At 38.7% G+C, this 22,139-nt stretch overlaps 1 protein-coding gene across 1 annotated transcript; it reads right to left on the bottom strand.

Annotated features, from left to right (window-relative positions):
• Positions 1-687: 687 nt before the first annotated feature.
• Positions 688-20,899, bottom strand: MS4A14 (membrane spanning 4-domains A14). The gene is made up of 6 exons (XM_008707542.1): positions 20,762-20,899; positions 18,786-18,914; positions 16,200-16,250; positions 13,463-13,612; positions 10,639-10,737; positions 688-2,745 (listed from the first exon to the last, which is right to left on the bottom strand). Exons 1-6 carry the CDS (start codon positions 20,897-20,899, stop codon positions 688-690), a joined length of 2,625 nt encoding a protein of 874 aa, XP_008705764.1.
• Positions 20,900-22,139: the final 1,240 nt, after the last annotated feature.

Below are 22,139 nucleotides of genomic sequence, written 5' to 3'. Positions count from 1 at the left end.
AGAGCCTACATAGACTTCCTGGTTGACTTACTGAGCCCCTATAATACCCAGAGGAGGAGGCAAGGAATTTTAGCACCATAGAAAAGTAGGTCCATTTAAATATTAAACTGTAAAACAGAAATAGACTCATAAATAGAGAAAAAACTGGTGGTTTGGGGGGAGTAGGTGAAATAGGTGAAGAGGATTAAGAGGTACAACTTCTAGTTTTAAAATAAACAGGATTAAAAGTACAGCATAGGGAATATAGTCAATAATATTACAATAACTTCATATGGTGACAAATGGTAACTACACGTATGTGGTGAGCATTTCATAATGTATATAATTGTCGGATCACTACATTGTATGCCTGCAACTAATATTGTATGTCAACTATACGTCAGTAAAAAATGTATTCAGCTGTAAACTGAATTGGTGATCATAAATTGAAACACTCATACTGGTAACAGAATTTAAATGTGAATTACTCCTTCAAACCCAGAAAGTTCTGATATAGCATTAATATTTGTTGCCATTTTATTTTAATTAAGGACAAATCCTTTGAGTGTTCTGCATGCCCTTTGTTTTCTGCTGAGTGAATAAGGTAGCAACTATACTTGAGAACATAGGTTGGAGAAGACTATATTGTTCTTCCTTGTTTTGCTTCCATAATTAGGAGCAGTGTGGCATTTGGGTAGATTTTGCATGTTAGTCACAGTCTTCAGGTTGCTGTTGGTCTTTAGGGTAACATGAGGTAGAAGTTAAAGTAATATCTTCTTGGTATGAAGTTGAGCAAGTTGAAATGTTTTTCTGCACATCTTGTTCTGAATTTATATCAGACGTAGAAGTGAAATGTGTGTCTTGTACTGAGCTTTGGCAGGAGGAACAATTAAAATCTGGCTTTTTGTCTTCTGACTGCAGGTCGTATAGGTTTTGGCTCTCCTGTTTCATGTCTTTTAGTTTGTTGTCTTTCGTTTGCATGGTGTCTGTTTGCATAGCTTCTTTTTGGGTATCTGTGGATTTAAGGTCTTGTTGGTTCTTATCTTGATACTGACTGTCTTGAAATGGAATGCTTTGTAATTGTTGATGTCGAGTTATGGCGTGCACAGTTTGGACTTCTTGTTGTAGGGCTTTCTGCTTTACAGATTCTTTCTCTAATAGATCTTGGGTTTGCCGGATTTGAGAGTCCCACGTTAGGGAATGCGGCATTTCTAATTGTATTTCCTGCACTTTCCAGTCTTTGCTTCTCCAGCTTTGAAGTCTCCAGTCTTGGGATTGTTGGCCTGAAAATTGCCAGCCTTGGTACTCCTGGATTTGGAATTGCCCATCTTGATGTAGCTGCTCTTGGACCTGCAGGTCTTCAGCTTGATGGGTGTGTTTCATGAGGGCTTGCTCCTTATAAACCTGTAGAGCTCTATCTTGTCTATCTTTGTGTTGTTTCTTTGGGGATTGCTTTTCTTTGTCCTGTTGATCTTCACCTTGTCCATAGGGGGATTGTTGCCTTCGGGATTGTTCCCATTGGGCCAGCTGGCCTTCAGCTTGCTGATCTGGGTGTTTCTGTCTGTCTTGCTTAACTTGGATTTGCTTATCTGTGGAGCGCCTCTTTGGGGATAGCCAGCCCTTGATGTGCTCGTCTAGGGATTTCCTTTTTGGAGATTGCTGGCCTTGGATTTGCCGGTCTGGGGATTTCTGTTTTGGATATTGCAAGACTTTGTTTTGCTCCTCTAAATTATTTGACTTTAGAGATTGCCAGTTTTTGTTTTGCCAGTCTAGGTGTTGCCACTTTGAGAATTTCCTGCTGTGGAATTCCTCCTTAGATTTCCATTCTTGGGTCAGTAACTTGACTTCTGATTGCATGTCTTGATATGCTACTTGCATAAATTGCTGATTTTGTTGTTGAAGGGACTGCTGATCTAGGCGTTGTATATTAGAGGACTGTGCAGCATGAAATGTTGGAGCATCAAATAGCACGACTTGTGCTGGCAGAGCTGGTACTTGGGAAACCAGATCTTGGTTAGTTATGCCTTGGGGTGGTGGATATGGGGACAGCATGTCTTGGGATGCCATGTTTTTAGATGGCATGTCTTGGTATGGTGCATTCTGATATGATATGTCTTGGTATGGTACATTTTGAGATGGGATATCTAGGGATTGTGTGTCTTGGGATGATAGGTCTTGGTACGGCATGTCTTCTGATGTTGGGCCATGAGGATGTGTAACATAGGGTTTTGGGGCTTGTACCGGCACAGCGTGGGATAGCAAGTCTTTGGGTGGTAACGCTTGGAGTTTTTTTGTAGAATAGGATGGAATAACTTGGAGTGGTGAAGCTAGAGGCTGCAGCAGCTGGGTTTGCTTTTTTGGGGATTGTGCGATAGCAGGTTTTAGATCTTCATCTTTCAGTTGTTTAGTGTATGGAATATTTTCTGTGGGCTTTTTATCTGATGTTGGAGGCAAAGGTTTCAGCTTAGTTTGTTCTTCATGAAGTTGTGAAGGTGGAGGAATATTTTTATATTGTTCATCTAGCATAGATTCAGAAGATGTATAATAAATATTGCTACTTCTCCTCCTTGAATGTCGAAAGGCCAACGGATTTTTTGAGATTCTTAACTTGAAGAAAGTATAGCCTCCAATGAAAACAGGTTGCTTGTTTGTTGTGGAATCATCAGTGGAAGACTGTTCTTGAAGCTCAAATTGTATTGTGGCATTTTCTTCAGGGGCAGATAGTTCACTATCTTGAGTAACATCCGAAGGCAAGAAAAATACAATCTATAAAACCAAGGGGTAGGGGAAACATTAATGTAACAACCAAATTTTGATGTTCTTTTTTTCTTGTATTCCCAAATGATTTTTCATCTCTGCCTTAAGGTAGTAGATAGAACATAACATCTACACAAGGAGTCAGAAAACAAATACCATTACTAGCGCTGCCTTTGCCATCAACTCATTGGTTTTATTTTGGACAAGTCATCACCCACCATTATCTCAAATATTGAAAAGGGGAATTTGATTAAGATTGTCTGAAATATTCTTCCTATACTTAATATTATAAAGTATCTCAGAAATTTAAAATTATCCACTTAATACTCATGTATTCAGTTTTTTGGTTTTTAAAAAAGATTTATTTATTTCAATGAGAGGAAGAGAGAGCAAGTAGGGAGGGGCAGAGGAAGAGGGAGAGAGAAATTCAAGCAGACTCCTCATTGAGTGTGGAGCCCAATGCGGGGCTCAATCTCATGACCCTGAGATCAGACCTGAGCTGAAACCTAGAGTCCAATGATTAACTGACTGTGCCACCCAGGTATCCCCATATATTCAGTTTTATAATGATTTACTGTTCACCTACTAGATGAACTAGATACTGGAGATCAAAAATAATTGGATGTGGGTTTCATCTGTAAGGTACTCACAATGATAGGTATACCAAGATAAAAATAGATAGCAATACAATTTAGCAAATGTTATTATAGAAATAGGTACTAAATGCTTTATGGGAGTGTAGAAGATGACCTAATTTTGAGTGCCAGGAAATGCTTCATTGAAGGGTGATATTAGATCCATGTCTTGGTGGATGAGTAGGAATTCCTTAGGCAAAAAGTTCAGATGAAGTAAGATAAGAGTTGAAATCCAGGTAGAAAGAAATAGTGGGTACCAAAACACCATGTTATGATGCAGCATTGTGTGATGGCAGATGGTAAGCAGTTAGATATCGTTAGATAGTACATAGGTGCTCTAAATTGAATGTTTGTGTCCCTCCAGATTTATATGTTGAAACCTAATCTCCAATGTGGTGGTATTTAGAGGTAGACTCTTTGGGAGGGAGATTAGATAATGGGGCTGGGCCCTTGTTAATGGAGTTAGTGCCCTTATAAAAGGACCTGAAAGAGCTCCCTTGCCCCTTACTCCATTCAAGGATACAGTGAGGTTACCAGCTATGAATCAGGAACCTGAATATGCCTGAATCTGAATCTTGGACTTCCCAGCTTTCAGAACTATGAATAATAAATATTTGTTGTTTAAGCAACTCTGTCTTTGGTACAGCAGCCCAAATGGACTCAGACATAAACAGATACCAAGAAGTGGGAGTGCTGCTGTAACAAATATCTAAAAATGTAGAAGCAGATTTGGAACTGGGTAATGTTTGGAGACTGGAGGAGTTTGGAGGTGCATACTAGAAAAAGCTTATATTGCTGTGAATGGGCATTATATTGCTGTGAATGAACCATTAAGGGCAGTTGTGGTGAGGGCCCAGGAAGAGAAAAGGAGAGCCATAGATTAAGCCTCAGTCTTCTTAGAGAATACCTAAGTAATTCTGAATGAAATGTTGGTGGAACTATGAAAGATAAAGGTCATTCTGATGAGGTCTCAGACAGAAACGAGGAATATGTAATTGGAGACTAGAAGAAAAGTGATCTTGGCTATAAAGTGACAAAGAACTTGGCCAAATTGTATTTGTGTTCTAGTGTTTTATGGAAGTTAGAACTTGCAATAGTGAATTAAATGTATACCAGTATATAAAAGTAAATTGCATTTCTATATGTAGGAATGGATATTAGGAAAATAAAGTTTTAAAATACATGTACAATAGCAGGAAAAAGCATGAAGTATTTAGGGATAAATTTAACAAAATATGCTAAAGACTTATACATTGAAAACTACAAAATATTACTGAGAGAAATAAAAGGATATGTAAGAAAATGTAGACATATTCTATGACATGGGCAAGCAGACTAATATTACTAACAAGTAATTTTTTCCTAAATCATTTATAAGTTTAGTGAAACTCCAATCAAAATCCTAGCAGCATTTTTTTAGGAATTAATAAACTAATTCTAAAACTTATACGGAAATCTATAGGATGTAGGACAGCCAAAAATGGTTTTGAAAACAACAAAGTTAGAAGATTTACACTATCTGATTTTAAGAATTATTCTAGGGTAACCTCGAAGAAGAAAGCAGAATAAGGGAGCTCCTGGAATCTGTCTGTTCATCTATACAGCAATTGTACTGGCGGAAACACTCTGAAATAACTATTTTGCAACTCTGGAGTCTATGTGAACACCTGCAGCTTCCAGTGGAAAACTTAGCTGGTAAATTCGTAGGTTATGTCAGTCAATTTAAGCCTTCAGCATAGTAGTGACTACCTGTCTCCCACTCCGAGCCCCTGACAGGCAGCTGGGGGATGGCAACCCATGTTGCTGGAGCCAGGATGGGCAATTTAGGATCATGTCTTCCAAATATCAGGTTTCTGTATTCTTATTGCAGATTGCTGCTTCTGATCACTGATGTGTAGGCACAGAGGCTAGATGCCATTATTTCAACCCATACTGGCTGAAACAGCTTCTAGAAGAAACTATTCAACTTCCAACTATTTTTGTTTTTTGGTTTGTTTTGTTTTCTTGATATTTAAAAGCAATGGTATTTATGGGAGAATGTAGAAACCCACCATGCATGCCCAGGAAATGATGCAGGCTCAGAATAGACTTGAGAAGACCTGAAGCTTTCCTCTCAGGCTTATCTCTGGCACAGAGAAGCTCTACAGCAATAAAACAAACAAACAAAACCCCCCAGCAAAACCCAAAGGCAGATGGATAATCTGATTTCCAGAGTTAACACATAATAAGATTCAAATGTTGACTTTTCAACAAAAGAAATCCCAAGATATACAAAGAATCAGGAAAGTATGGGCTATTCAGTGAAACAAAATTAATGAACACAAACATACCCAAGGAAGCCCAGACATCATGCTTACTAGACAAACACTTTGAAACAACTATATTAAGGATGCTAAAAGAGCTAAAGAAAGTCATGGGCAAATACAGGAAAATGATGTATGAACAAAATCAGAGTATCAATGAAGAGATATAATTATAAAGCAGAACTCAAAGGAATTTCTGGAGCTGAAAAGTACAATAAAATATACACAAGAGGGATTCCAAAGCAGATTTGAGGAGGCAGAAGAAATAACCAATGAACTTGAAGGTAGAACCATTGAAATTATTGAGTCTGAGGAACAGAATAAGAATTCAAAAAAGTGAACAGAGCCTAAGTGACTTGCTATAAGGCATATAGAAAGCAAATAAAAAATGGTAGAAGTTCATCTTATTAGTATTTACTTTAAATGTAAAAGGTTTAAACTCTGCAATCAAGAGACAGAGATGGCCGAATGGATAAAAAACAAAACAAAACAGCTCAATTATATACTGTGTACAAGAGACTCACTGTAGATCCAAGGCACAAAGAGATTGAAAGTGAAATTATTGAAAAAAACTATTCCATGCAAATAGCAACCAAAAGAAAACTTGAGGGGGAGGCTATACTAATATCAGATAAACTTTAAAATCAAAAAAGGTTATAGGAGACAAAGAAGGACTTTATATATTAATAAAAGTTTCAACAGAAGATGAAGATACAACAATTATAAACTTTTATACATCTAATAACAGACCCTCAAAATATATGAAGCAAAATTGATAAAGTGGAAGAGAGAAATATTTCAGCAAGAATAGTTGGAGGCTTCAATACCCTACTTTCAAAATTGGTATAGCGACCAGACAGATGATAAAGAAATAAAGGGCTTAAACAACACAGTAAACCAATTAGACTTGACAGACATATCCTGAACACTGCAACCAACAACAGCAAAAAGCATACTCTTCTTAAGTGCACGTGGGACATTCTTCAGAACAGACCACATATTATGCCACAAAGCAAGTCTCAATAGAGTTAAAAGATACCCTACAAAGTGCCTTTTCTGGCCATACCTGGATGAAGATAGAAACTAATGATACAAGGAAAACTGAAAAATTCACAAATATTAAAGAAGAATTAATACCATTCATTCTCTTTACTCTTCCAAAAAATTGAAGAGAAGGGAAAATTTTTCAGTTCATTCTGTGAGGCTGACATTACCCTGATACCAATGCCAGATAAAGACATTGCAAGAATAGGAAATTAACAATATCTCTTGTCTATGTAGATGCAAAAATTTTCAACAAAATATCAGTAAGTCAAATATAGCAATATATCAAAAGGATTATTCATCATGACCAAATGAGATTTATGTCCCCAATACAAGGGTGAGTATGGAGCCTGACACAGAGCTCAGTCCTATGACCCCGAGATCATGACCTGAGCTGAAACCAAGAGTTGGATGCTCAACTGACTGTGCCACCTGGGCACCCTCATAGATTGATTTTTGACAAGAGTGCCAAGACCATTCAGTGGAGGAAAGGATAGTCTCAACAAATAGTGCTGGAAAACTGGATATCCACATGGAAAAAATGAATTTGGAGCCTTGCCTTACACCATATATAAAATTGAACTCAAAATAGATCAAAGATCTAATGCTAAAAGTAGCCAAAGCTGTAAAACTCATAGAAAATATTGAGGGAATTCTTCATGACATTGGATTTGGCAGTGATTCCATGGATATGACACTGAAAACACAGACAACAAAAGAAACAAGTAGTAATTGAACCTCATCAAAATTAAGAACTGTTGTGCATCAAAAACTACTGTCAAGAACAGGAAAAGACACCTAGAGAATGACAGAAAATATTTGCAAATCATATATCTACTAAGGGGTTAATATCCAGAATATATAAAGAACTCCCACAGTTCAACAACAACAACAAAAACAACCCAATTAAAAATGGGCAAAGGACTATAATAAACATTTTTCCAAAGAAGATATACAATCAGTAGGTCGATGAACAGATACTCAACATCACTAATTGCTAGGAAATTCAAATCAAAATCACAATGAGGTATCTACCACTGCATACCCATTAGGAGGGTTATTATAATGAAAAGAGATAAATGTTGGTGAGGATGTGGAGAAATTGGAACCCTTGTGCACTGCTGATGGGAATGTAAAATGATGCAGCCATTGTCAAAACATTTTTGCAGTTTCTCAAAAGGTTAAATACAGAACTACCATATGATCCAGGAATTACACTCTTAGATATATATCCAAAAGAATTAACTAGAACAGATATTTGTATACGAGCGTTCCTAGCAGCATTATTCACAATAGCCAAATGGTGCAAAAAAGCTGTGTCCATCAGCAGATGAATAGATAGACAAAATGTGGAATATACACAAAATGGACTACTGTTCATCTATAAAAGGAACGAAATTTTGATAGATGAATATGAATGAACCTGGAAAACATGTTTAGTCAAGTAAAACAGATAGAGAAGGAGAAGTATATGATTTCACTTTTATGAATTATCTAGAATAATCAGTAGATAATGGAAAGTAGACGTAGAGACATAAAATAGACTAGAAGTTACCAGGGGGTGGAAGGTGGAGGAAAGGGGAGTTATGTTTATGGTACAGAGTTTATATTGGGATGATGAAGAAGTTTTGGGCATAGATAGTGGTGATGGTTACACATCATTCTGAATATATTTAATGCCACTGGATTGTGTACTTAACAAATGGCTAAGATGGTAAATAGTACGCTATGTATATTTTACCACAATAAAAAAAGGTTACTATACGAAACCTGCAGAAATTAAGACAGTGTGTAATATGTGGAAGGATAGACATACAGATCAATGGGACAAAATAGTGTCCAAAAGAGACCTATAAATACGAGGTGAATTAATTTTCAACCAAGGTGCCAAAGTAGTGGGGGAAAACAATGTATTTTCAACAAATAGCGTTGGCATAGCTGGGTTTCTCCATGGTGGGGGGTGCATGAACTTCTTACCTCACAGCTATATAATATGTAGAAGTTAACTTGAAATCTGTTACAGACCTAAACACAAAAACTAACACTATAAGACTTCTACAAGAATATAGAGAAGAAAATCTTTACAGTCTTGGTATAAGCAAAGCTTTGTTAGAACACAAAAAGGACTAACCATAAAAGAAAATAAATCATAAGTTGGACTTCAACAAGTTTGTTATTTGAAAGAAACTACTAAGAAAATGAAAAGGCAAGCCAAGGCTGGGGAAAATATTAGCAATACACATATCTCAAAAAAAGACTTGTATTAAGAATTATTTAAGTTCTTATAACTCAATAAGATAATGCAATAAAAGTTGGCTAACGATTTGAACAGACACATCTCCAAAAAAAAAGAAGATATACAAATGCACAATAAACACAAAAAAACTCATCATCATTTGTCATCAGGGAAATGCAAATTAAAGCTACAATGAAATTCCACTATATGCCCGCTAGAAGAGCAAAATTAGTAATACAACTGGCAATTCCAAGTGTTGGTGATTATATGGAGCAACCTGGCGGGGAGATAAGGAGCTATGTCTCAACAGAGATGACTGGATAGCAGAGAGGACAGGAAAAAGAAGCATAGTTATCTCAAAGGGTGGAGTGAACCATCAACGTTATATACCTCTCATATATTGCTGATAAGAAGGCAAAATGATATAGCCACTTTGGAGAACTGTTTGACATTTTCTTACAAAGTTAAACATTCACTTGCCATCTGACCTGGCAACCAAATCCTAGATATGACGCTCCAAGAGAAATGAAACTGTATGTCTACAACAAAGACACGAACTCAAATGTTCCATGGCAACCAAATGCGCATCAGGAAGTTCACAGATAAACAAATTGTGGCGTGACCTCACATAAAAGGAACATGGTATTGATACATGCAACACCATGGCTGAAGTTCATGGATATGTTTCTTGGTGGAAGAAATCTGGACACAAAGAGTACTTATTTATGATCCATGTATATGAAGATTGAAAAAGTAAAAACTTATCAGGACAGAGATACTGACTGTGAAGAGGTTCCAGAGAATCTTTTGGGGTGATAGGAATTCACTGTATATTTTTAAGATTTTATTTATTTATTTGAGGAGAGTGAGAGAGAGAGAGAGCACAAGCAAGGGGAACAGCAGAGGGAGAAGGAGAAGCAGGATCCCTGCTGAGACCATGACCGGAACTGAAGGCAGATGCTTAACCAACTGAGCCACCCAGGCACCCTAGGAATTCCCTGTATCTTGATTATGATGGTAGCTAAACAGGGGTTTACAATTTGTCTAAACTCCTTGAATTAGGTACACTTACAATGGGTGCATTTTACTGTTAGTAAATTAAACTTCTATAAAATCGATGTAAAAGAAAAACACCCACCTTACACAGGGCATGGAATGGTTTTTTGGGATTGAGACAGCAGGCTCTGGAGCCTCATTATTTTAGTCAGAATCCTGATGTTCTGTGACACTGGAAAGGGTACTCTTTGTGCTTTAGTTCTTTCAAAGGTAAAATAAGGGAGTCTTGATAGTTTTGATGAGTATTGCTGTTAAATTTTATTTTTCTTCTCTCCTTCCCTTCTGGTGAGGGGATTGTCTCACACACCCTTATGGCCCAGGTGTAAGCTCCCCATGACATAGTAATATGGGTTCCCATTAAGTCTGTTTCTCTTCATGTATTTTGTCAGGGAGATAAGGTAAAATGTCTGAACAGAGTCTACTGGATATTGCAGAGGGCAGGAAAAAGAGGCATAGTTATTTCAAAGTGTGGAGTGAGCCATCAATGTTAAGCTTATCTCTCCTTGACCCTCTTCACCTTAGAAGTTTTAGTTCAGCATCTGAGAATACTGCTTTGGCAGCTGTTAGACCAGAGGTCATCTTGCAGTGTCCCAATAGGAATCTGTTCTTATAACACCATTGAACGCACCTCATCGGCGTTTGTCCAGCACTTGCTTCTGAAGGAGGCAATAGTCACAGCGATGCTGAGCTCTACTATACTGATGACCAGTAAGACTGACAAAATTCCCTGCAAATAATAAGGATAAATATATGGCATTTGGAATGAAAGCTGTATCATTTTAAAGATATAAGCCAAGGACTACTTACACTGTAGGACCAAATAGGGGAAAACCCACATTTTAGATACTCCCATAGCCATCAGTGATTGAACAATTTTCATCTTACGTCATTTTGGTAAGTGTGGATAACAAACTCCAGTGCTTATAGGAGGCAGGCAATCATCCCAAATGAGTGGAACGGTTAAGAGGGGAGACAGTAGAGAATAAGCGTTCCTAGAATGTGTCCATTAATCACTTCTGACCAGTGGTTACCACGTGGGAACACGGGTCCCATGATATTTTTTTTCTTTCCTAAGGAAGCTGGATATGCATATTTTTAATGTGACATTTTCCAGCTATTCATTCACTTGTGTGAACCAAATAGAACATATCTGCAGGCTGGATATAACCCACAGACTGCTGTTCTGCACACTCTGCTTTAAGATAATAGTTAGATCAAAAAGCAGGGTAAGAAATAGCGTGGTGTCCAGAAAGCTTGGGTTGGGGAGACTGGAAAAGCAGGGTGCAGTCAGGCAACACTTAACCTGGTCAAGCAACTGAGTCTGTCTGAAGCTTGGTTTCCCTGCAACACATTCAGAAGCTTGGGTATTCCCCCATTTGTTGGTAAAACCAAAATGTATGAAGTGTCTACTGTAAATTTGCTGTTGGGCAAGATAGACCTGTTCCTGGTCATTGTGGAACTTATAATAAGGGAGGCAAACAGTGGCAAATAATTAGACAATTATTTACTTAACTGAGGTGTGATAAGTGCCATGAAAAATATTGGGAGCTACACACTACTGTAATGGGAGATCCAAAGAGGTCAGCACTGGGAAGGGTAGAGGTGCAATCAGGAAGGACTCCTCAATGAAGTGAAGTTTAAACTGAGGTTCAAGAATGAGGAGGAGTTTTAACTGGGGAGGTGGAAAAGGGTAGGCACCAGGCTGGGAAACATTGGAAGCAAGAGAAAGCTTGTCTTATGGTCCTGGGACAGTGGGTATTTAATACATTAAGGAATTTGAGGAAGTGCCGGATGTGTGGAGTAAGAAGGACAAAGACCTGGAACAATGTTGCAAAGGTAGGCAAGGTAGGTATTATAGGGTCTTGTAAGCCTTTTAAGATTTGAGTCTTAATTCTGTGTTTCACAAGAAGCCATTGTGTAATGTGCTCAGATTTGCATTTTTAAATGATGGCTCTGGTCACAGTGTAGACAGTGGATTGGTCTTTGGGACAGGGGTCCATTCAGGAGATGTCTATAGCCCACGGTCCTGGCTTTTTTTTTTTAAAGCTTATTTGTGATATTTAAATACACCAAGGAATTGTTGAGTCATACACGTGAGATCTTGGAACGGGTTCTCCCTGATTCTGTATATAGAAACTAATCCTGCAGTTGCCATCCATGCAGAGTCAAAAACCTGGACATTTAACTGTCAAGTATACAGTTTCTAACATATACTAACATAATGTACAGTAGTGGTCTCCTGTCCACTAGGAAAAGAGAGTAAGGGATTATAATGTTGTATGTCTTGGCCCAGTTAGGACAGGACTGTGTTCCTCGTATAGTTTTCTGGCTTTCCTTAGTAACTGTTTTTGAGTCTAATTCTGGAGTTTATCTCAGAACATACGAGAGAGTTCTTAGCCTTGCTTTTGTGGATGGTTGTGAGGATTAAATAAGATCTCGTATCCAGGAACTGGTAGCTCTTTTCTCTTTCCTCCTTTATTGGGGGAGACAATTTCCCATGATTCTTTTTCACTTCCATCCAAACAGGTCAAATCTCATTAATGTTCTAAGACAAAAACCTTCAAGATGTGGCTGGCAGAAATAAAATGAAAGCCCAGGATTTACTTGGTGAAGTAAAAGGCAAGGCCTTTTGGAGTCATTGACATGCATAAAAATGATGTCATTGAATGCTTACTAGATAAATACTGAAAATTACACTTAGAGTTGTGTTTCCTGGCAACGGTACATCTCATCTGTTGTAATGAATAAAATTACTACATTTGTGTAAAATGACTTATGTTCTAAAATTATTAAAATACTTTATTAAGTGGCTCAAGCACCTGCTCCCACTATATTTTGTTTTTAGTATTAACTGGGTAAACTTTATTTTTTAAAGATTTTATTTATTTATTTGAGAGAGAGATCGTAAGAGAGAGAGCACAAGCTGGGGGAGGGGCAGCAGGAGAGGGAGAAGCAGACACCTCACTGAGCAGAGAAACTGATGCGGTGGAATGCTGGCCTTGATCCCAGGACACTGAGATCATGACCTGACCCGAAGGCAGCCACTTAACCGACCGAGCGACCCAGGCGCCCCAGTTGAGTAAACTTTAGGTCATTTTGCGCCTCCCTACTCCTTTACAGGTAGAATTTAATCCAATCCATGTCGTACTAATAGTAATAGCCAAAACCTATGACTGTTCACACTGTGCCAGGCAGTGTTCCAATTTAAGTAATCCTCATGACACCCAATGCAAGACATATTCTTATCATCTTCATTTTCCACACAAAGGAAACTGGGACTCAGAGAACTTACAAAACCAGGATTCAGATCCTGAATCACAATACACTTCTCAACAGTCAGCTCAAATGCTAATTAACTTCCATTTTTGGAATCAAAAGTAATGAATTGATGCATCATGAACATAGTTCAAATAAGATTGTACAGATTCACCGTACAGAGTAGGACCACTTACATTGAAAAGAATTCTACCTATAACACATATTCCTTCGAGGGAAGGCACCTGGCAGTACTTGTGCTGGTATCTGTAGCTGATAATGGTTAGAGTAATCCCAGCCACCGCAACCAAGGAACTGATAACATTCATGGCCGTGGCACCTTGTCCCTGAAAAACAGTTTTGAAAATAATATTAAAATAAATAAAACCCAAACCAAACCAAAAATACCTTGTAAGAAATTCATAGTGCCTTTGTCTTTCCAAATACGCCTCAGGGATGAATTGTTCCGTCAGGTCAGTATGCCTGAAAGGCATGGTAAGTTAAATCCTGATTCACTGAAGTCAGAAGGCAAACTAAGTTTTAGAATGAGCTAGGAAGCCAAGAAAGAGAACAGGTAGAGAAGAAGGAGTGCCCTATGGATAATGCTAAAGAAAACTTTCATTTTATCCTCACGCACGGTCTTTTGTAATCTACAAGGAAAATGGTGTGTTAGGAAATATCTTCACCTTGTAATTAGACCTGATTTTGAATCCTATTGAACAAGGGCCTTGTACAAGGTAACTTAATCTCTCGGAATCTCGATTTTTACCTCAAAAAATGAGAATAATGTCACCTAATTTTAGGGCAGTATTCACTTACTCATTTATTTTAACAAGTGTTTAGTGGGCCCCAGCTATGTGTCCAGCACTGCATTAGGCCCATGAGACACAAAGATCGACACAGTAGATGAGGTCCTGCCTTTGTGTGGTTTTCATTTATTCTCCCAGGGATTCAAACAGTAGCCAACTAAGTCACTAACATATTTACTGAAGGCAACAAATTTAAACGGGGGTTTAATGATTTCCGTTCTTGATTTCAGTGTCCCAACATAGAAGTTATTAAAAGTCCTGATTGCCCCACTGTATGCAAGGAAGGGGGAACTGTCTTATTCATACCGGCTCCCAGCACTGCTATTGCTTTTTTAAAGGAAAAACAAAGAAAAGCCTCATATCTCAGATATTTACTGTATCTTGATTGTGTATGCCTGTTGTGATGAGAGATGCAGTGACACATTTACCCAGCCTGTCCTATCCAGGAGCAGCTGTGGCTTCATGTGGCAGGACTTGGAAGTATACCTATGACTTAATGCTTACCTCAAGCACAAGTCTTTACTACAAACAGGCATTTTGGTAGAAAATGTACAGGGACATACAGACATTCTATCTCTATCAATCCTCAGTCCTTTGCTCTTTCTGGGCTCTGATCTGGCTCTCATAGGACCTTTAATGGACTAAAATTTCTAAGTAAGCAACCCCCTATTTGTATTGGGCTTTATGGTTTGCAAAGAATATGCCCAGCCTTTGTCTCATCTGATGCTCATTATGGTTTTGTGATGTAGGCAGATCACTTGTTATCCCCACATTACAGCTTAATAAGGTTCAGGGACTGCGTGAATCCTGCAGTTGGTGGCAGAGCTGGGATGGAAAGCCAGATCTTCGGATACCCAATTCAGTGTTCCTGCCTCCGTGGTGTCCTGCCTGCCTTCTTCTGCATAGCTCTCAGTGAGTCTGGGGTCAGTCTGCCTATCCTTAGTTTATTCCTCAGCTCTGAAAGGAATCGATATGGAAAGAACAGCAGCATTTGGACTTTATCTGCATTGTCTGTATTTATTTCTACAGGTAGAGAGAGATGGTGGCTTTCATCCCCTCAGAGCTTTCCTATGGTCTGTAGCTATGCCTGGAGGAAAATGACAAAGGACCATAAAAACACAGTCAAAATGGCTTCAAGAGAACCCTTACATCTCTAGAGCCTTAAAAAAATGAGTTGTTAGAAGGGAATATAAATTTTTAAGTATCTTTTATACATAGTATATTTTTTAAAAGATTTTATTTATTTATTTGAGAGAGAGAGAGCAGAGCGAGACAGAGCACGAGCAGGGGTGGGGGGCAGAGGGAGAGGGGCAGGCAGACTCCCCACTGAGCGGGAAGCCTGATGTGGGGCTCAATTGCAGGACCCTGAAATCATGACCTGAACCAAAGGCAGACAGACTCTTAACCGACTGAGCCACCCAGGCACCCCTATAATGTAATATCTTATTAAATTCTCAGAATAGCCCTTTGAAGTAGGTACTTTTCCCTTCAAGTTGACACAGCAATGAGTGATAGCCTTGATTCCATCCCAGAATGATCTGCCATCAATGTCAGACTCTTTCCTGCAGACTTTGGGCAGGTCCCGTAGAAAAGCTTCTGTTGGTGGGGGTGAGGGGCAGGGAGATTACAGTGATCCTGGGATTGGTTTTGGTTAGAGTAGGGTTTCTCAGATTTGGCACTACAGACATTTTGGGTTAGATGATTTATTTTTTGTTATGGTGGACTTTCTGTGCATTTTAGGATGTTTAGAAACATTCCTGACTTCGACCCCTAGGTAACAATAGTACCCTGAAACCCAGTTGTGACAACTAAAAATGTCTTCAGATACTGTCAGATATTTCTGGGGGAGGAGGCAAAATTATTCTCCGTTAAGAACCATTGAGTTAGAGGAATGTAGAATGGTTTCCAATGAGTAACTCTTTCAGATTACTTGACCAGGGAAATGGGAACTAGTAGAAGGGTGAAGGCTAACAGTGACATTGGCAAATAGGAATGACCTGAACTGCAAATTTGATGTCTAAAGATTTTCCCGGGAGATCCTTAATTATTAAAGGCTTTATATACAAAGATGATGTAAAGCAAGTAGAAGGTCATAAATTATGTAGAAGTCACAAAAGTAACTTACCAGACATTTTTCCTTGTCATTAATTCCTGTGAGGTATCCTGTAATAACATACTGTTAAGAAGAAAAGAGATAAAAGTTAACAGGTGATGTGTTTGACTCCCTTACAATATAATCTCCAAAGTAAATTATAGCGTAACATTGTATATTATAATTTCCTTTGGAGATTATATTGTAGTCTGTATGTCTGTGAATCTCCTTGACCATATAGTCTTTCCACCTGAGCATCAAGGAAGAAGAGTAGGTACTGATGTAAGATGAAATATTGTGTTGGGCATACTCAGCACTGAAAAATACCCCTTTTGCCAGGGTCAGCTGGAAGAGGCAGGCCCCTCCTTAAGGTCGCAAACATACCACCCAGAGGTTTTGCCCAGCGGGGCTCTAAATAGAAAGATAATTCTGAGCTCTGGGTCTGGCAGAGGGAAGGGACGGGCAAACTGTGTCTGCTTTAGCTGATGGAGGGAGACTTTCTCATGGCAGATCTCTCTAAAGGCTGATATGAGGGCTTGAATCTAGTATAGTTATCTCAGCCACTTCTTTATCTGGAACATAAAGAATCTATCTATGGACCCTTAGGTTGCTCCCACATCTTGGCTCACTGTAATCCCCATCAAAACACCAACAGCATTTTTCACAGAACTAGAACAAATAATACTGAAGTACTTTGTATGGAACCACAAAAGACCCTGAAGAGCCAAAGCGATCTTGAGAAAGAAAAACAAGCTGGAGGTATCACAGTCCCAGATTTCAAGATATGCTACAAAGTTGCAATAATCAAAACAGTATGGCACTGGCACAAAAATAGACACATAGATCAATAGAACAGAATAGAAAACCCAGAAAGAAACCCATGATTATATGTTCAATTAATCTGTGATAGAGGAGGTAAGAATAAACAATGGGGAAAAGACAGTCTCTTCAATGAATGATGCTGGGAAAACTAGACAGCTACATGTAAAAAAGAATGAAATTGGACCACCTTCTCTAACACCAGACATAAAAATAAACCCAAAATGGATTAAACACCTAAATCTGAAACTATAAAAATCCTAGAAGGGAACACAGGCAGTAATTCCTCTGACATTGGCCATAGAAACATTTTTCTGGACATGTCTCCTAAGGCAAGGGTTTAACAAAAGCAAAAATAAAATTATTGGGACTACCTTAAAATAAAGGCTTTTGCACAGTGAAGGAAACCATCAACAAAATTTTAAAAGATAACCTACTGGATGGGAGAAGATTTTTGCAAATGATATATCCAATAAGGGGTTAATATCCAAAATATATAAAGCACTTACACAACTCAACACCAAAAAAAGCAAACAATCTGATTAAAAAATGGGCAGAGGACCTGAATAGAAATTTTTCCCAAAGAAGATGTACACATAGCCAACAGACAAATGAAAGATGCTCAACGTTATTAATCAGTGCAAGTCAAAACCGTAATTGAGATATCGCCTTACACCTGTTAAAATGACTAAAATCAAAAAGACAAGAAATAAGTATTGGTGAGGATGTGGAGAAAAAGGAACTCTCATGCAATGTTGGTGGGAATGTAAATTAGTATAGCCACTGTGGAAAATAGTATGGAGATTCTTCACAAAATTAAAAATAAAAATACCATATGATCTAGTAATTCCACTATTGATTATCCAAAGAAAACAAAAAACACTAATTCAAAAAGATAAATGCACCCCTATGTTTATTGCAGCATTTACAATAACCAAGATATGGAAGCAACCTAAGTGTCCATTGATAGACAAATAGGTAAGGAAGATGTGGTATATTCAGTGGAATATTACACAGGTATAAAAAGGATGAGGTTGTGCCAGTTGAGACAACATAGATGGAACTAGAAGGTATTACGCCAAGTGAAGCAAGTCAAACTGAAAAGGATACCATGTGATTTCACTCATATATGGAATAAAAAAAAATGGACAAACAAAAAGCAGATTCAGACCTATAAATACAGAGAACAAGCTAACAGTTGCCAGAGGGGAGGGGGGAGGGGGATGGAGAAAATGGATGAAGGGGAGAGGGACAAACAGGCTTCCAGTTATGGAATGACTAAGTCATGGGAATAAATGGCACAGCATAAGGCATACAGTCAGTGATACTGTCATAGAGATGTTTGGTGACAGATGGTAGCTACATTTGTGAGCATAGCATAATGTAAAAACTTTTCAAATCATTATGTTGTATACCTGAAACTAATGTAACATTGTGTGTCAGCTACACAGATAAATTGTGTGTCAGATAAATTATTATCTACTCTCAAACTCCATTTCTGTATTTGCAAAGGAGAAAGTAGGATATTTGCCCATCTGATCTCCCATTGGTAGTAAGGAGCACATGACTTCCTCTACACACAGGGCTTTGGAAACTTACAACACTGTACACCTAAGAGTGTTATTATTGTGATGCTGGTAATGAAGTGACCAAATGGCATCACTTCTCTTGCCACAGAAGGGATTGGCTATCTGGTCGCCTTGGGGACCATATTCATGGGTATCATTATTCCAACACCTGAAGCAGTTCAAACCAGCCTTGACCTTAATTTTTCAAAAGCTCCTGACTAACGGTACTCACAATAAGTGCTCCCCAGAATGGATATCCTGTGAGGAAAACGAGGGGAAATTTCTGGGAGAAATTGATGTAATTAAATGCAAATATAGTTCCGACGCCCACAATGATCAGTGCAAGCAGGATCTGGATAGCCTGTGAGGAAAGAAATGGGTCCATGAGATCACAAGTGCCCCAGTCTCTTTGGACTCTTCCAGGTCCCTGGGGCATCCCGTTATGCTTATGTCACACCTCCTTCCACATGAATGCCTTCCTCTTCTGTGTGCCAACTGCCTTTAGATTTGCAGAAATTCCAGTGTCTCTTTCCTCATCACACTTACCTGGGTCCTTCAGGTTCACATTCCTCACTCTCATCCCTAACTACCTAATGTCCCCGGTATTACCAATTTACCTTGCACCAGACAGATTTAACTATAACCCTGACCTACTTGCAAGCTTCTTGAGGACGGGGACTGCAAACTATTCACCCTTAATTTATTCCCCTTCGGTAGCTCCAGCATCCTACTATTATCCCCACCCCTCAGCACACACATTTTCCACATTCAGTATAGGCTTTTGCAGTTACAGCTCAGCCCACTTCTCTAAAAGTTTGAAGTTTGCTGATGTAGAGTGGAGAAGCTGGGGTGAGTTCTGTGTCCCATCTGCTCTTCAGGCAAGGGCCTCTCTAGAGGTGAGAGTGATCTAGTGGGTTTTTTAGCCTGTTAGGAGTCTACACCATGCTGGTCTTGGGGTTGGCAGCTCTTCTCAGGACACAGCTTCTCCTCAAGCATTCTGGGTTTTTCCCCAGGCCACACTCTATAGCACTGTCCCACAAGTAGTGGTTCTCCTCTAGGCACCTTTATGACTTAAGATTTTTTGGCTACCCTGTGGCTCACTATGGAGCTTTGATTATAATTTTTAAAGAACTCCCAATGCCTGTAACAGCACAAAGAGGAAGTTTAACCTCTCCATGAATGGCTTTTAGCGCTAAGGGAGGTGCCACCACGCCCTGAGTGCACCTCCTCAATAAGATGTTTGGAAAAAGTACACCAGTTTCCTGCATCCTCTCTGCTAGGATTCAGAGAGCAGTACTAATGCCTCATGAAATAGCCCCAGGATTTCCTCAGTGTTAAGAAGTTATAGCCAAACTGTGGAAAGAGCCCAGATGTCCATCAACAGATAAATGGGTAAAGAAGATATGGTCTGTATCTACAATAGAATATTCCTCAGACATCAAAAAGGATGAAATCTTACAATTTACATTGATGTGGATGGAACTGGAAAGTATTATGCTGAGTGAAAGAAGTCAATCAGAGAAAGACAATTATCATATGGTTTCACTCGTATTTGGAATATAAGAAACAGCACAGAGGATCATAGGGGAAGGAAGGGAAAACTGAATGGGAAGAAATCAGAGAGGGAGTCAAACCATGAGAGACTCTTAACTATAGGAAACAAACTGGCTGGAGGGGAAGTGGGTGGGGGAATGGGGTAACTGGGTGGTGGGCATTAAGGAGGGCAGGTGATGTGATGAGCTCTGAGTGTTATGTGCAGCTGATGATTACCTGAACTCTACATGTGAAACTAATGGTGTACTATATGTTAGCTAATTGAATTTAAATAAAAAAAGAAAGATGTTTTCTAAATAAATAAATACTCTATTTCCCAGAGTTAAATAAGCCCCCAGAAGCATTTCTAAGATATGCTTATAAATAAGACATTTCTAAGGCAAACTGTGTGCATTTCTAAGCAGAACTTTTATTTCTTTTGTTTATCAAAATCTAGGGAAATAGTATTATTGGCTACATATTGGCTCTTCTACTGAAGATCAAGTTATTTGTACAAGCATATGACTTAGAGGTTCTTATGATTAATCAAGAAGGAAACATTAGCAACAAAAAGTGAGAGAAAAGAAGGGGAATCAAAGCATCCATGCAGACACACCTGGAAAAATAGCTTCTTTTCTCCCTTCCAGGAAAACCCATGGATGGGAGAGGACTTACCCCTAGGACTTTTGGTTCTCCCTTCAGGAAATCCAGCAGAGAGGGATGAGGTTCATAGGGAAATGCAGTCAGTACTGTATCATTTGGTTGTATAATGATGGCAGGGGTCGATCTTTTGACCTCGGATGATGACTCCATGATTCAATGGTAGAACTCTTAAAAGAGTGAGTGACTGAACATTGCAGCTAAAATCATGGTCTTCCATCAGTTTCACATGGAGCCCTTAGCAATGAGCCTTAGTGATTGCTCTCCTCACTCCTAGAACCACAGAATCACAGTCATTGAGTCATAGAGTCTTAGAATTCTGGAGCATATCCAGGCCCTGGATCCTGGTGAAGGATCAGTCCAGTTTTCCAGAAGACCTACTTTCTTGTCAATTTGATTATAAGCAGGTGGTAAACACAAAATAAATACATGATGTATGTGAAAACAAATCCCATGTACTGGGATATGAAGGAACTGAAACTTACAGAGCATCCCTTATGTTCTAGTTTCTGTAGACAGTTTCTGTAACTATTCTGTAGTGCCCATACTGAGGTACAGAAAGACTACATTGCCCAGCGTAACCTACTAAGGGACTGAGAAAGGAGCCATACTCCACCTGTCTCTAAAATTTGTATTTCTTCTACCCTCTTTCAAAAGGAGTTTCCCACTTGTAGTTGATGAATTGTCTCACTTGCTGTTTAATCCTATTCCTTCATAGTGTAAAAATCCATATTTAAGGAGGTATAGGACCAGAGGCAGTTGCTACTTTACTAGAGCGTATTTTAGCTTGAAAGATAAGTAAAGTTAATCCTGCTCAAAGCCTTCCTGATTTAAACTACACAAGTACAATGAAAAGAACAGAAAGTGCCTTTTGGAATTTTGCTTCCCACATTTAATCCTTTATAATCCTGTATTTATTATGATTTTAACTATTAAACCACAAAGGTTAGTGGTCTCACAAATCCAAAAGATCATATGAACCCATGTTGTCTTGAGTATTTCCTAGTTTGCGGCAACCATGGCTAGCAGGGTTTCTCAACCTCAGCCCTACTGGCATCTGGGGTCTGCTAATTCTTTGCTGTAAGGAGTTGTTCTGTGCATTGTAGGATATTTGACAATGTCTCTGGCCTCTACTCATTAGATGCTACTACCACATCCCCAGTTGTGACAGCCCAAATTGTCTCCAGACATTGCCAAATGTCCCTTGGGGGTGGGGAGCAAAATCATTTCAGGTTGAGAACCACTGATGTAGAGAAATAATTGTGGACTGTGTTCTCTGTTAAATTTTTTTTTCTGATAGAATGACTCTTTGTTTTCACATCCAAACTTCAGAGAGAGTACATATTCCTAATTTACAACATTTTTCTACTAACATTTATTCAAGTAAATTTTA

Source organism: Ursus maritimus, unplaced genomic scaffold (assembly GCF_017311325.1).
Source record: "Ursus maritimus isolate PB19 unplaced genomic scaffold, ASM1731132v1 scaffold_23, whole genome shotgun sequence".
Taxonomy (NCBI): Eukaryota; Metazoa; Chordata; class Mammalia; order Carnivora; family Ursidae; genus Ursus; species Ursus maritimus.
The sequence above is the reverse complement of the archived record's forward strand: the minus strand, read 5'-3'. Positions and strand labels throughout refer to the sequence as shown.

What these genes read in the sequence shown, in the direction of transcription:
- MS4A14 (XM_008707542.1), bottom strand. Translation starts at nt 20,899, where the DNA reads ATGGAGTCATCATCCGAGGTCAAAAGATCGACCCCTGCCATCATTATA. An exon ending in GAGAACCAAAAGTCCTAGGG is followed by an intron (nt 18,915 to 20,761) that starts GTAAGTCCTCTC and finishes CTTTCCTCACAG; the next exon opens with GCTATCCAGATCCTGCTTGC. An exon ending in CATTCTGGGGAGCACTTATT is followed by an intron (nt 16,251 to 18,785) that starts GTGAGTACCGTT and finishes TCTTCTTAACAG; the next exon opens with TATGTTATTACAGGATACCT.